The 13045-nt window shown below is 37.1% G+C and overlaps 3 protein-coding genes across 3 annotated transcripts; 2 read left to right on the top strand and 1 right to left on the bottom strand.

The window, feature by feature from the left end:
• The first annotated feature begins 342 nt into the window (after positions 1-342).
• LOC120769298 (malectin-A) lies at positions 343-2615 on the top strand. The gene is made up of 2 exons (XM_040096227.1): positions 343-984; positions 1462-2615. The coding sequence occupies exons 1-2, from the start codon at positions 610-612 to the stop codon at positions 2044-2046; spliced, it is 960 nt and encodes a 319-aa protein (XP_039952161.1). The 5' UTR covers positions 343-609; the 3' UTR covers positions 2047-2615.
• A 396-nt stretch (positions 2616-3011) lies between these two features.
• On the bottom strand, positions 3012-4321 carry LOC120768305 (tigger transposable element-derived protein 1-like). The gene is made up of 2 exons (XM_040094940.1): positions 3569-4321; positions 3012-3517 (listed from the first exon to the last, which is right to left on the bottom strand). The coding sequence occupies exons 1-2, from the start codon at positions 4089-4091 to the stop codon at positions 3012-3014; spliced, it is 1029 nt and encodes a 342-aa protein (XP_039950874.1). The 5' UTR covers positions 4092-4321.
• Positions 4322-5547: 1226 nt separating this feature from the next.
• On the top strand, positions 5548-7082 carry LOC120769482 (leucine-rich repeat protein 1). Its single transcript, XM_040096505.1, has 2 exons — positions 5548-6220; positions 6285-7082. Exons 1-2 carry the CDS (start codon positions 5609-5611, stop codon positions 6969-6971), a joined length of 1299 nt encoding a protein of 432 aa, XP_039952439.1. The 5' UTR covers positions 5548-5608; the 3' UTR covers positions 6972-7082.
• Positions 7083-13045: the final 5963 nt, after the last annotated feature.

Below are 13045 nucleotides of genomic sequence, written 5' to 3'. Positions count from 1 at the left end.
CGTGTTGAATCTGTCAAAAATTATAATCCATTGTAAGTGTTGTGCTACAAATTCAGTTTCATTTTGCATAGCCTCCTAAACTGTTTCCAAAAAAACTAATTATATATTGTTATATCAAATCAATCATTTTAATTTAAAATTGAAACAGAGATTGGGTGCATATCCTTCGTAGTAAATTTTAAGAGCTTAAAGCACTGAAATGTATTCATAACGAATAATCCTTAAGGAATTTTTAACAAATTGCTCAGTTTGATGAATACTAATCGATTTTTCCAATCGATAACATTAATGTAGTCAAAACTGTCAATCCCTAATAATGTATTAGAACAGCTGTTGCCTGCGTGGGACATTGATTTTTTTTCTTTCATATAAACGTACGAACGAAACAACAAAAAACATTATAATATTTTATAAATTTGTGCTCATTTATCACAGAAAACTCAATGGAAACACTATTGAACAGTGCGTAGAAATACAAGTGAAACATTTTAAAAATTAAGCGCTATCTTTAATGATTGCGAGCGCATTCAACGATTGACAACAAAATCTAAACATATTTGCGGCATAAGTGTGTACGTAGCAATTTATTTATAAAGTGTTAAATGTAAAATGCGACCGAATTCTACATTTATAACCCCGGTATTATCATGGCATGTGTGTGTGCTGCTGACCTGCTTTTGTCCCAGCTTGGTACTAGGAAACCTCAAGGTCATTTATGCTGTGAACGCTGGGGGTCAAGAACATTCTGACAAACATGGCATACATTATAGTGCAGATCCTTTGCATGGACGTATTGGAACAGCTTCAGATTATGGTAATCACCTGCTATTGATAGGCCGTGTGCCGGAACAAGATGAAGTGCTTTATCGCACTGAACGTTATCATACAGCAACATTCGGTTACACATTGCCAATAGACGGTGATGGCGAGTATGCGTTGATAATGAAATTCTGTGAAGTCTACTTTAATGAGCCAAATAAAAAGGTAAGCTTCAATTAATTTTCTCTGTATGCCAATGTTACATATATTAATGTTTGATTTATAGTGGGCGTTTTGTTTTCTGATATTCGTAACTGATTATTTTGATTAATCATATGTATCTTAGCCATACTAGTAATATCGTCATCTAAAATGCAAAACAACGTATGATCAAAAAATTCGAGATTGATTATTGATTACGATTCACTACTTCAAATTACATGTTCACCATTTTAAGGTTCTGCTTTCATATATATCCCAGTTTTAACCAATATTTAACTTTTGTTACACTCATATTCCACTTTATATCGCGTTTTATTCAATCCTCTGTAAATTTCCGAAAATGTTGTCGGTTGACGATATACAGAATTATGTGACTAGATAAAATGAAATGTTTTCTAATTATCAACATATATTATTTGCGGTTTATGACTATATATTGTTTGCGGTTTATGACTAATAACAATTTTTGTATTATTTCAGGTCTTCGATGTGGTTCTGAACAACAAACATACTGTAGTAAAGGAATTGGATATATTTCATCAAGTGGGTCGTGGTACTGCTCATGAAGAGTATGTTTATTTCATCATCTCTAATGATCGACTATACTACAAAGATGAACAATCGGACATACGGAATGGTGTAGTGCGCTTAGATTTCATTAAAGGCCACTATGATAATCCAAAAATCAATGCCTTTGCGTTACTCAAAGGTGATGTGGCAAATATTCCCCGATTACCGCCCACATCGGATGATATTCTCCCGATCGATTCTGACATGGCAGTTTTTAATGATCGCGTCTCTGCGGAGGGTGGCGGCAACAAAGAAATTTCATCGGACAAATTACCGGAAAACCAGCAGCGCAGTAGAGATACGGCGTCTTCAGTAGATGATGATATATTTGATGAAGATGAAGATAATGAAGAAGAAACATGGACAAAAAAACGTAAGGTTAGTGGTCCACGCCAACCGGACCCCTACTCCATGGACGATTCTTCAGTTATGTTGCCAGTGTTCATAGCGATTGGAGCATTTATACCATTGCTCTTTTGCCTCTGCAAATTGTGATTTGTTGTTACGCTTTGTACGTAAGTTATTAAAGAACAAATGGTACTAAGTGGAGCGGATGTGTGATGTATGCAGCTTCTGTTCACTCTCGTATATATTGAAGTTTCACATTTGTTGGAACACCGGATATTGTTGCCAAGTCCAACAGCTACATTTAAGTTCAATATTTATTTGAAGTTGCACCTGATCTCCTTGGTATATACATATGTATATGTTTTTTTGCAATATTTCTTCAGACACATTTGCTTTAATTTTCAGTAAAGATGTTATTATTGAGTTTCACGTTTTTTTATATTTATTTAAAAAGTTAAAATAATATTTTTGGTTGTGAAGTATAGAAATGCGTACTTATTACTGCTATGCGTTTTCAATAAAAGTGTTCAATGCTCAATGAATTTTCTAAAAAAAACGCACATTGTGTTTTAACATTTTTTAATGTATTGTTGTGAAGAGTTTAAGTTATACAACATTTATGAATTATAATAGTATTATTATAACTACATAACTATTATTTAATGTATGTGCTAGTTAAAAAATTTTGACAAATAGATTTGTGTTAAATTGTTCAATATATTTGATTTAATTGGTGTACGTAAGTAAGAATATTATATTATAACATAACAGTATCACTTATAGAAGCTAAAAACTATTTTATATTTGGAATTACACTCAGTCCTTTTTTTACGCGATTATTGGTTCTGCCACTAATCGCGTAAAAAAAAAAATCGCGTAAAAATGTTTAGTTTTCCAATATTAACTGACGAATTGGTTCCGAATATAAAAAATATCGCGTATAACAAAATATACGCGCAAAAAAATATTCAAAAACAATACAATAAGTTGCAAATTTCAGACTTATGATTTATTCATTCATAACAAAATAAAAACTACAAAACAAAAACCATATATAAAAGAGAAGAAAATAGAAAATAGGTAGATTTGCTGAAAAACCCGTTGAATGCTGTTTAATCACTGTCATTATCCGTAGTGGAAATTATTCTTAGCCGCTTATTTCGATGGCCGGCACTGATATCACTAGAATTTGTATCAGAATCAATAGTAAGAACTATGGATTGATGTTCTGATTGACTTAGCATCTCCGACTGAGTTTGCACCATAAATTCAGTTAATTTTGTTTGATTGCTTCTTTTTGGACCCAATAAATTCCGATATAATTCTTTATATCTTAACATGCAGAGACTCAATTCTTTTTGAAAAATTCGTGCACGTTCGGCATCAGTATCATTTGCTACAAAATAATTTTCCAATTCTGCTGCAAGTTTAAGACCTTGCTTAATCGTCTCTGCTTTAATTGGATGCTCGTCTATCTCGGTGTCGCTGCCATTTTCCGATTCGATAACTTCCGTAGCTATTTCAATCAAATCGTCATCATCGAGCTCTCGGTCTTGAAGAATTTCGTCAATATCTTCTCTCGTCATATCTGCAAGAATTTCTCCTCCCGCTGAACGTGCTAAATCAATGATATCTGAATAATTAGTTGAATTGCTTGTTACGGACATACCACTTTTAACACATTCTGGCCAAAGAGATTTCCAGCATGCGTTTAACGTATGTTGCCTTATTTCAGAAATTGCTTTTGACGCGTACAAGATGCAATCCTTGATAGAAAAATTTTTCCAAGCATCAGTGAAGTCCAATTCAGGATTTTCCTCCAGTTTTTTCATAATGCACTGAAAAGTTTTTTTGAGGTAGTACATTTTAAAAGTCGCAATAATGCCTTGATCCATCGGTTGGATAATTGATGTAGTATTCGGTGGGAGGAAAATGATATTTACATTAGGATGTTCAATCATCGGATGGCCTGGTGCATTGTCAATTATTAAAAGAGCCTTAAAGGGCTGTTTCTTCTTCTCCAAATAACTTTTAACTTCTGGTACAAAGCATTTAGCAAACCATTCTTGGAATATATTTCCAGTTACCCAGGCTTTTTTATTGGCCATCCAGTGAACACGTAAATGATTTAAATCTTTGCCCTTTGGTGCTCGCGGCCTGAGACTTTTGTTTACTAATAGCGGTTTAATCATGCGGTCACCAGAAGCATTGCTACATAATAAAAACGTTACACGGTCCTTTGCAGCTTTGAAGCCACCAAATGATTTTTGGGTTTTAGACCCATATGTTCGTTTTGGTAACCTCTTCCAAAATAGGCCGGTTTCGTCCGCATTGAAAACTTGGTCTGGCGTGTAACCACCTTCTTGAATAATTTTTAATAACTTTGGTGGATAGTCCTGCGCAGCTTTACTATCAGCTGAAGCAATTTCACTCTAAGCTTTTAAATTATGAAAATTATGTCTTTCATTAAACTTCGAAAACCATCCACCACTAGCTGAAAATTCGTTTTTGTTTTCTTGGTTCGATGTTAATAGAGATTTTTGTTTTATTGTTGTAGTATCAACTGGGATTCGTTTCTGGTTGAGATCCTCAATCCAAATTGTTAATACGTTTTCCATTTCTTCAATAAAAACATTTCTTGAGTATGAAGTTTTCTTCGCATTTACATTTTTTCCGGAAACTACAGATTTTCTAATTGCATTTTCATTTTTTTTTATTGTCCGCACTGTAGATTCACTGAGTCCAAGCCTCTTTCCCACATTTGTTGGGCCAGCTCCCTGCTCTAGATAGTCCAAAACTTTTATTTTTGTTTCTAAAGAAATGCCTTTGCGTTTTTTATTTTTTCCTGAATTAGCTTCCATTGTAAAGCTAGCAAAAATTGAAATTCCTTATTAAAAATTTTTATTATTTTTATTACAAAGTTATAGATATATTTTAAAGTCTTACCAAAACAACTGCACCGGCCGCTAACTAAATTTAGATTTGCAATAATTGATACACATAGAGTAAAATTTTTTTGTTGGGACTTCCCCGTATTATATTTGTCGGAATACCACGCTTTTCGGTAGACATTCTAAACAAGATCTACGTCGATTTCTTCCTTTTGTGCTTACCACCGAACCACACTTGACTATAGCGACGCCACGCTGTCGCCCCGCTAAAACGGTACTTCTTGAAGAGACGACATGCAAACAACCAATCACAACCCAATCAACGGCTGATGCAATAATGAGGAACTTAGTCCTTTAACGAAATTCCCGAAACTGCATACCCATACACTAACACACGCATACCAATATCCACATACTATTAGGATGCGCCGACATATTCAAAAATTATTACGCGTAAAAATATGTAAACAAGCAAAAAACGAAAAAAAAAGCAATCGCGTTAAAGTGAGAAATTCGCGTAAAAAAAGGAATTTCCGCCGCAAAAATAACCGCGTTAAAGTGAAATAGCGTAAAAAGAGATCGCGTAAAAAAAGGACCGAGTGTATTTAAATTCTTCATCGGTAAACCTGTATTCATCTTTGATTTATTATTAACTTGGTATTCACCACATTGGGACAAACGACTTTACAGCACTGGTAGATATAGTTTCAATGACACGAAGTTTGAAAGCCAGTGTAAATTGTTTTGTCACAGCTGTTTGACAAAACGTAAATAAATATTTTAATGAGATTTACAAATATGCAACAGTGAGAAAATTAATGAAAATTATATCCGATGTAAATACAATTTTGTTTAAAATGAAGATTCTTTGTGAGACAGTTGTGCAAGATCGGGTAACGCAACGTAATCGTTCACCTCGCTATGTTAAATCCACTCTGGCAGTTGGATATAATAATTCCGCCAAGGATGTAGATGGAAACAATACCAGACTCCTAGAAATAATGCATTTTACACCACAGAACCAAGCGGGAGAACGATTCAAAGTAACTAATAACATTGATAAAATATTCTCCAAGTTTTTGCGGGACGGCAAAGTTACTATTGGTTTCAAAGAACCAGCGATAAATCTCATGATCAACTGCGATCCCATACCGTTGAAGGGTTTCCTACAAACTATAAAGCTTGGTTTGGAGGGAAAGGATTCAATCAACTTAAGACTGAATATAGCAGCTGCGTCTGCTATACCACAACGCTCTAAACCACAAGAGAAATTGACGGTTTTGCGTCGTGGTGATTATCCAGTCAAAGGGTTTCCACGCACACTGAAATCATTAAAAATTTCAAACATACAATTACTGAAAATAACATTTGATATTTGCTCCCTACGTAATTTGACTACGCTCGATTTAAGTGATAATCAAATTTGTAAAGTAAGTAGTTTATTAATTTGTTTATTTCGGTACCTCATAAAATAAAATTTATATTTTTCTCAAGGTGCCACGTGAGATGGGTCGCTTACCACTTGTGTCTTTCACTATTAACAACAACCAATTGGGTACAATTAACAATTGGGAATGGTTGCGCGGCAAAGAAATACGTAAATCTCTGCGTGAATTGGATTTATCTGCCAACGAATTAAACCACTTTCCACTTGACATAATACGTCTTGAGCAGCTGGTTGGACTTAAATTAAGTGATAATAAAATTAAACGATTACCGTTTGGCTTCCGACGTCTTCGTAACTTACGCAACTTAAACATAGCTTCTAATTTGCTTACTTCACTGCCATCCGATTTCAATCAAATGCGTATTGTTGTGCTGGATCTGTGGGGAAATAAATTTGGCATGAAAATGGAGCATAATATAAGTGAAGCAGGCACGAATAAACTCAATTCTTCGCCACTGTGGCTTTTAGCGGCACGTGCTGTTTGCCAAAATAAATTGCCTTATTCAGCGGGCACAATACCTTGGATGCTGATCGACATTTTGGCTGAATCGCCGCTTTGCGCTTGTGGAAAACTATGCTTTGACACTACCATTTATGAACGAGCTGTGATGGCTACGCTAGATAACGTAAAGACATTAGTTAGCAGTAGAGAACACTTAATTTATGCTGATATAGTACTGTGTGGGATGAGTTGCGGAGGGCGAAAACAAATGATTTTTTATGAGCAACCTTAACAGAGAACAGAGAAGGATAGTATTTAAATTTCATTAAAGCTGTTTATGTATACTTTTCGCTTCATTCAATTGCAGCATTTACATTACAATTTCTAATTTATTTGAAAAATATTATTTTTATTTTCAAAAATAATAAAAATTCAGCTACAATTCAGATGTAAATAAATGTTTATTATTCTACCTCATCATTTCTTCTGACAGCTGTAACCTTAAAAAATAAGTGTTGCGTTTGACAGGAGAAACTGCCAAACATAGTGTTGCTTGTTCAAGTCGCCTGGTTTCAAACAGTTTTTACCACGAAGCATCCTAAACTAACCGAACTTGGCCGGACAAAATCCGAGTCAGTTGCGGTCACGGTCAGAAAGTGCGCAGCAGACCAACCTGTACGAAAACGATTCTAGTAACTTTGGACTTGTCAAAAACTTTAGACACAGTCAGCCACGCATAGAAACATCGAACAATGCAGTCGCGTGCTTAAAGCGGAGCCGACTTTTAGGAGCATCAAGAGGTTATCCCTTGACAACACAACCATTAAACTATCGCTAATGGCTAGAAGAAAATGTGGACCCCAACACCACCATTTCCTTTAAGGCAGATATCGATAATGCGACGGGAGTCTTGACCAGAAGCATACACAATGCTGCCCATATAAGTATGCTAGAAGATAGAATCACACAGAAGGTCCATAAGAGGTCCAATGTGGTAATGACTCACAGAAAAGAGACGCCTTCGGCATGCGTTGCAAGTCAGTAGAACTTCTAATGACAGAGCACGTTTCAATTGTGACACAAAGCAGCTGAAGCATGAGGCTTTTACTCCTAAAGAGTTTACGATTGACCTTAGATATCGTGATGCTGAATCGGATTTGAGACCTGTTCATGGTGTACTCGCCCCTGTGCTTAACATTTTTTATATAAAAGCCCTTCCACTGATCAACTCTGAATCCACAATCCTACTACTGTTTCCAGAAAACCTTGGCTCACCTAATGGAACATTAGCATCAACTCCGAAATGTCCGTGTAAATAGTATATACCCTCAAGCACAAAAATTGCTCCCAAGCGGCTTTATAAGGTCAGTTGTTACCAATAAACAGATGCGCAAAATATTTGGGGTTTACAATTAATAAGAGGGGCGCTTGGATAAAGAAACCATAAAAATAAAAGAAACTCAGCTAAGATTAATGTTGGCGCAGATATACTGGCTCCTTAGACCAAGATTCCAAGATTCCTTTGGCCGATCTGGACATGTGGCACTTAAATCTGGCTTAGTGCAGCAAATTCAAATTTAAAAGTAGTACAAGCGATGTCCCTCGCTTGCAGAAGTCCAGACTCTGAGCCCAATTTTCGACGGTTTTCAAGCATAAATCGACCGATACTGCTGCAACTTCATGCTCGATATTCGTACAAAGTTCATCAATCATCGCTGGCTTGTTGGCATAGACCATCGACTTGACGTAGCGCCACAGGAAATAGTCTAACGATGTCAAATCGCAGCCAATTGACTGAGCCATTTCGCGAGAAAAACGTTTACCAAACTTGGTTTCCAATAAATCGATTGTGACATTCGTTGTGTGGCTTGTGGCACCATTCTGTTGGAACCACAAATTGTCCAAGCCCATATCATCCAATTCGGGACAAAGATATTAGGGATGCAATGGTGACATGTGGATTGCTGCCTGACCAATAACGCATATTTTCCTTATTGACGAACCCATCCAGCCAGAAATGAGTCTAATCGCTGAATATGATATTTCCTTGAAAATTCTGATAACTTTCAATTTGCTGCTCAGCCCAATACACGAACATATGTACATACGACGGTTCTGATGGTCAAGCGACTTCAGTTCTTGCGTCAATTTGATCTTGTTAGGATGTAGACCAAGATCTTTTCGCCACAACGACATCACAAAGATGTCCAACGTTTAAGAACGACGTGTGAGAGACTGATTCGGGTCTTTCCCAATTGATGCGTTAGCGCCAGCAATATTCTCGACACTACGGGCACTTCTTTATCTCACTGGTACGCGAAGATTTTGTGCTATGCCTGTGGATTCAAATTTTAGATTAGACAGGACGATTATTACCACCATAAATTGGACGTAGCGCTCTTAAAGTTGAGGCCACTGAATCCGAATTTCGCTAGTAAATTTTAATAATTTCGATTCTATGTTGAATCGTATATTTTTCCATGATGAAATGGCAAACCTTACTGAAGAGAAATATCAAAAGAGCGGGAAAAAATATGGTGTCGTTTGCTGTCCTATCGGTTCTTCTATGGAAACATTTTATTTGTACAGGGCATTCTAGCTGCGGTGCAATCATCATCATCATCAACGGACGATGTTCATAGACGTGAGGCAACTTTTCCACTTTGACTTTCCATTTTTACTGACAATCGTCCGAACGCCAGTCTTAACTTCATTTGCCTATTACTCCCCTCTACTCTTTTTCAGCTTTCGTTTAACTTTGTATTGGTTACATACATGGAACCAAACAACAAATGCACACAAACAATTTTATATATATACTTATATACATATACATATGTACATACATATGTATGTATGCATGTAGATGACTAGATATTTTTTATGATTCTAAGCATATGGAAAATATTTTTATGAGCAGACATTGTGGCGTGTCCTTAAAGTGGACGGTTGTGAGCTTAGAATGAGATAAAAAACGACAACAAAAACTATTACAGCCTGCAAGCTATTGTCAAAAAAGTTGATGTTTGCAAAACGATTTCGAGGCTCCAATATTGACCAAATGCATAGCATTATCAGACATTTTTGTTGTATATGTATGTATGTATGTATGTATGTATGTATATTAAATGGGTGCTTGTGTGGGTGGTGAACTAAATAATGGAATCCTCAACCGGGTCAGTTAGTGTATATATGTACATATGAACATATGTATATACTTATGTATGTAAGTATGCGTTCATAAAAATTGAGGCTTCGGCAACTCTCGAGTCGGTTGTTGTTGGCCTGCCGGACCAACAAGGCAACTCGCTTGCAGCTTTGTTCGACCAGTCCCTTTTGCCCAAAGATATCAAAAGTTGATTACGAAAATTTCATTTGAGCAATAAAAATAATAATACCCACACTCATGACAAACAGATAAACAAGCATGGAAATTGAAAATGTCATTATGCACATAACGTCGTTTGTCAAGTGGATCAGTGTTTAACGATACTAAGATGAGTATTAGGGGTTTACACTATTTGAGTTTTCGACAGATTTTGTATACAACAATTTCAGTTATTTTCACATTATATTCATATGTTGGTGCGGGGATATACCGTTCAGATTATCCGGGCGTAATATTGGATTCCAAATTAAAATTTAAGGAACACCTAGCGTATACTTCGGCTAAAGAAAACAAAATGTGTAATGGTCTATCAAGAATGATGGCCAATAGGGGTTGCGTGCGTTCCAGCCGGCGAGCTTTAATAGCATAAGCAATGAGTGCCGTAATATTGCAGAACAAATCTGGATAAAGGCACATAAAAGCATGTGCAATGCAAATAAACGCTGTGCATAGGTGCACTTCTATACGAGTAATAAGTGCTTTCCGAACGAAATCAAGCGACGCTGCTGAAGTTCTATCTAGTAAGCCGCCCATTGACATGCAGGGAGGCGAATTCGCGCGATTGGACTAGCCATCAGAGCGGTCTGTAGGCGTAAGAAAAAAAGGAGAGAACCAAAAGCATCACAATGTGGCAAACCTCAACCAAAGGACGGTGGACCCACAGACTAATCCCGCACATCCATTCCTGGATAGATGAGTAAAATGGGGACCTAGATTTCCACCTAATCCAAGTATTGAGTTTATATGGTTTATGGCTGCTTAAAAAGCTATCTGTTCCGATTCCAAATCGACCTTATTCCCTTACTGTCCAAAGTGTACAGAGTGGAAAGAAGACTCTGAGCATGTATTGTTTCAATGCCCTCGTTTTTCAAATGTAAGGGAAAAGTTAAAAACTTCACTTGGTGGTAGTTTTTCGTTGGTAAATTTGACAGAACTCATATGTCAGTCCTCTGGTAAATGGAAAGCTGTCAGCGAAGCATCAGCTCTAATTATGACAGTCATATGCAGTATATTAGGTGTAAGTCAGTCTGTGTGATAGATCAGAGATCTGTGTGATAGATCTCTCCCAAGAAGTAATACTTAATCCGGTGATTCCGTAGGAGAGATAAAATACCGTTCAGAGTTAGGCATAAGACAACCTTTTAAGTTGCCGGGCCACTATAGTATATTTCAAGTCGAGGTGTTTGCTATTGAGAAAGCCGCTGAGATAACCTCTAATCGATCAGCAGACAACTCCAGAGTTAAAGCGGACAGCCAAGCAGAGCAATCAAGGCAGTAAACTCGTTTTGTACATCGGACAAAATTGTCTGCGGAAGCAGGACAGCGGCATTAAATCTCACTCACGACCGATGGGCAGCAACTGACCACAACTGATAGAAGTGCAGAGGCTGGCAAGCGTATTTATCACAGGTGCCATGTGCACGTATGCAACCGCTGCACTATAGGGGATTCTGGACCTCACTCCACTCCATATCGTTCTGAAGATGACGGTATGAAAGGTCTATTTGGTCTATTTGATCGCTCAGAAACAAAGAGTTAATGGAGAGAGTCTTCCGTTGGCACTCTTTATTCGAGACGATATTACCAAGAGAATTTACGTTGAAAAGGATTCAAAGTCCTACTGGGCAGCAAAAGTGAATAGGAATGGGAAAAAATGGAAATGAAAAATCCAATGGCATACATATTACATGAAAACGACAGATAGAATTGGGGCTGGTGGAACCACCTACCAATCTGTCAGTGTCCATGAGCAGGTTTCAAAGCATTTTTAAAGCTGATGTCTATGCCATTAGCAGATGAGCAGAGATACTTCTAGAGATAAACTTCTATGGGGTACGAACTGTCATTCTCATTGATAGTCAAGCGGCACTTCAGGTAATCTCCTACGTTGAAATCAAGTAAACAAAGGTACTGGAGTGCATGAAAAGGCTTAGAAAGGTTGCCACAGAAAATAATGCTCCACTAGTATGGATCCCTGAGCATACAACCCTTAATGGAAATGTGCTAGCCGATCTCTTAGCGAAACAATATGTGGAAAAACAGCCCCTTAAGGCCCGAACCGTTCTTCGATGTGGGAAAAGAGGAAACCACTAGTAGAAGACGTCACTGAAAACAACTGCCTGTGCTTCGAGAGGCGAACCTATTTCTGGAGAAGTTCGATGCAAAACAGTGTATTCTGCACGGGCCAAGTCCATGCCCGTGTCGCTTTTGTGACCAAAGAGCAGATACGCAATCGAAAGAAAAATGAATCAGGCTATCAGACAATTAAATCCGCGCAGCGCAGCGGAGCTTTAGTAAGTCTCTTGGTTTTGAGTGGGTTGAAGCACGTATTGTGATAACCGGAAAGGGCGCAATAGAACAAAGGTCGCAGTGCATTTTTCTAATTCCATTCTAAAAGTACTTACATATCTACTCTATAAAAGTTCGTTCTTAGCCACGTTTTTATGCGGCGAAGTGTAGAAAAAGAGCGTACAGAGTTCGTCACAGGAAGTGTGCAAAATATTCGAAGAAAACTATGAATTATGGGGTATGCAAAAGGCCTTTGAATCTATCTATCAAGCAATCAATAAGATTTTCCATTTCTTTGGTTTTCAAAGTACATACTCTTTCTGCAAGCAGCAAACTCTGTTGAAATACGTCCTATACTGCTCTACAAAAGCGCGCCTTCAAATCTTTGCCGATTGTATCCAACAGAGGAATGTACACTAAGACCCTGTAGTATTCATCGCTAGTTCTCACGCAGAAATTTTCGCATTTTGGTTTTTCTTCGTCAACTTTTGCCGCCATTTTTTTCGTGTCTGAATAAATGGATCGAAAATGTTGTCATATTTGATGTATTTGTAAGATCCATCCATTCTTTCTGAAGAATCACGCTGAGTGAATGAGCTAGTGATAGAATGTCACATAGAGTATCGTTGCTTTTCTTGTTACTTTATATTATATCTGAGTAGTATATAGTACATAAAATTATTAATAAG

Source organism: Bactrocera tryoni, chromosome 2 (genome assembly GCF_016617805.1).
Source record: "Bactrocera tryoni isolate S06 chromosome 2, CSIRO_BtryS06_freeze2, whole genome shotgun sequence".
Taxonomy (NCBI): domain Eukaryota; kingdom Metazoa; phylum Arthropoda; class Insecta; order Diptera; family Tephritidae; genus Bactrocera; species Bactrocera tryoni.
The sequence above is the reverse complement of the archived record's forward strand: the minus strand, read 5'-3'. Positions and strand labels throughout refer to the sequence as shown.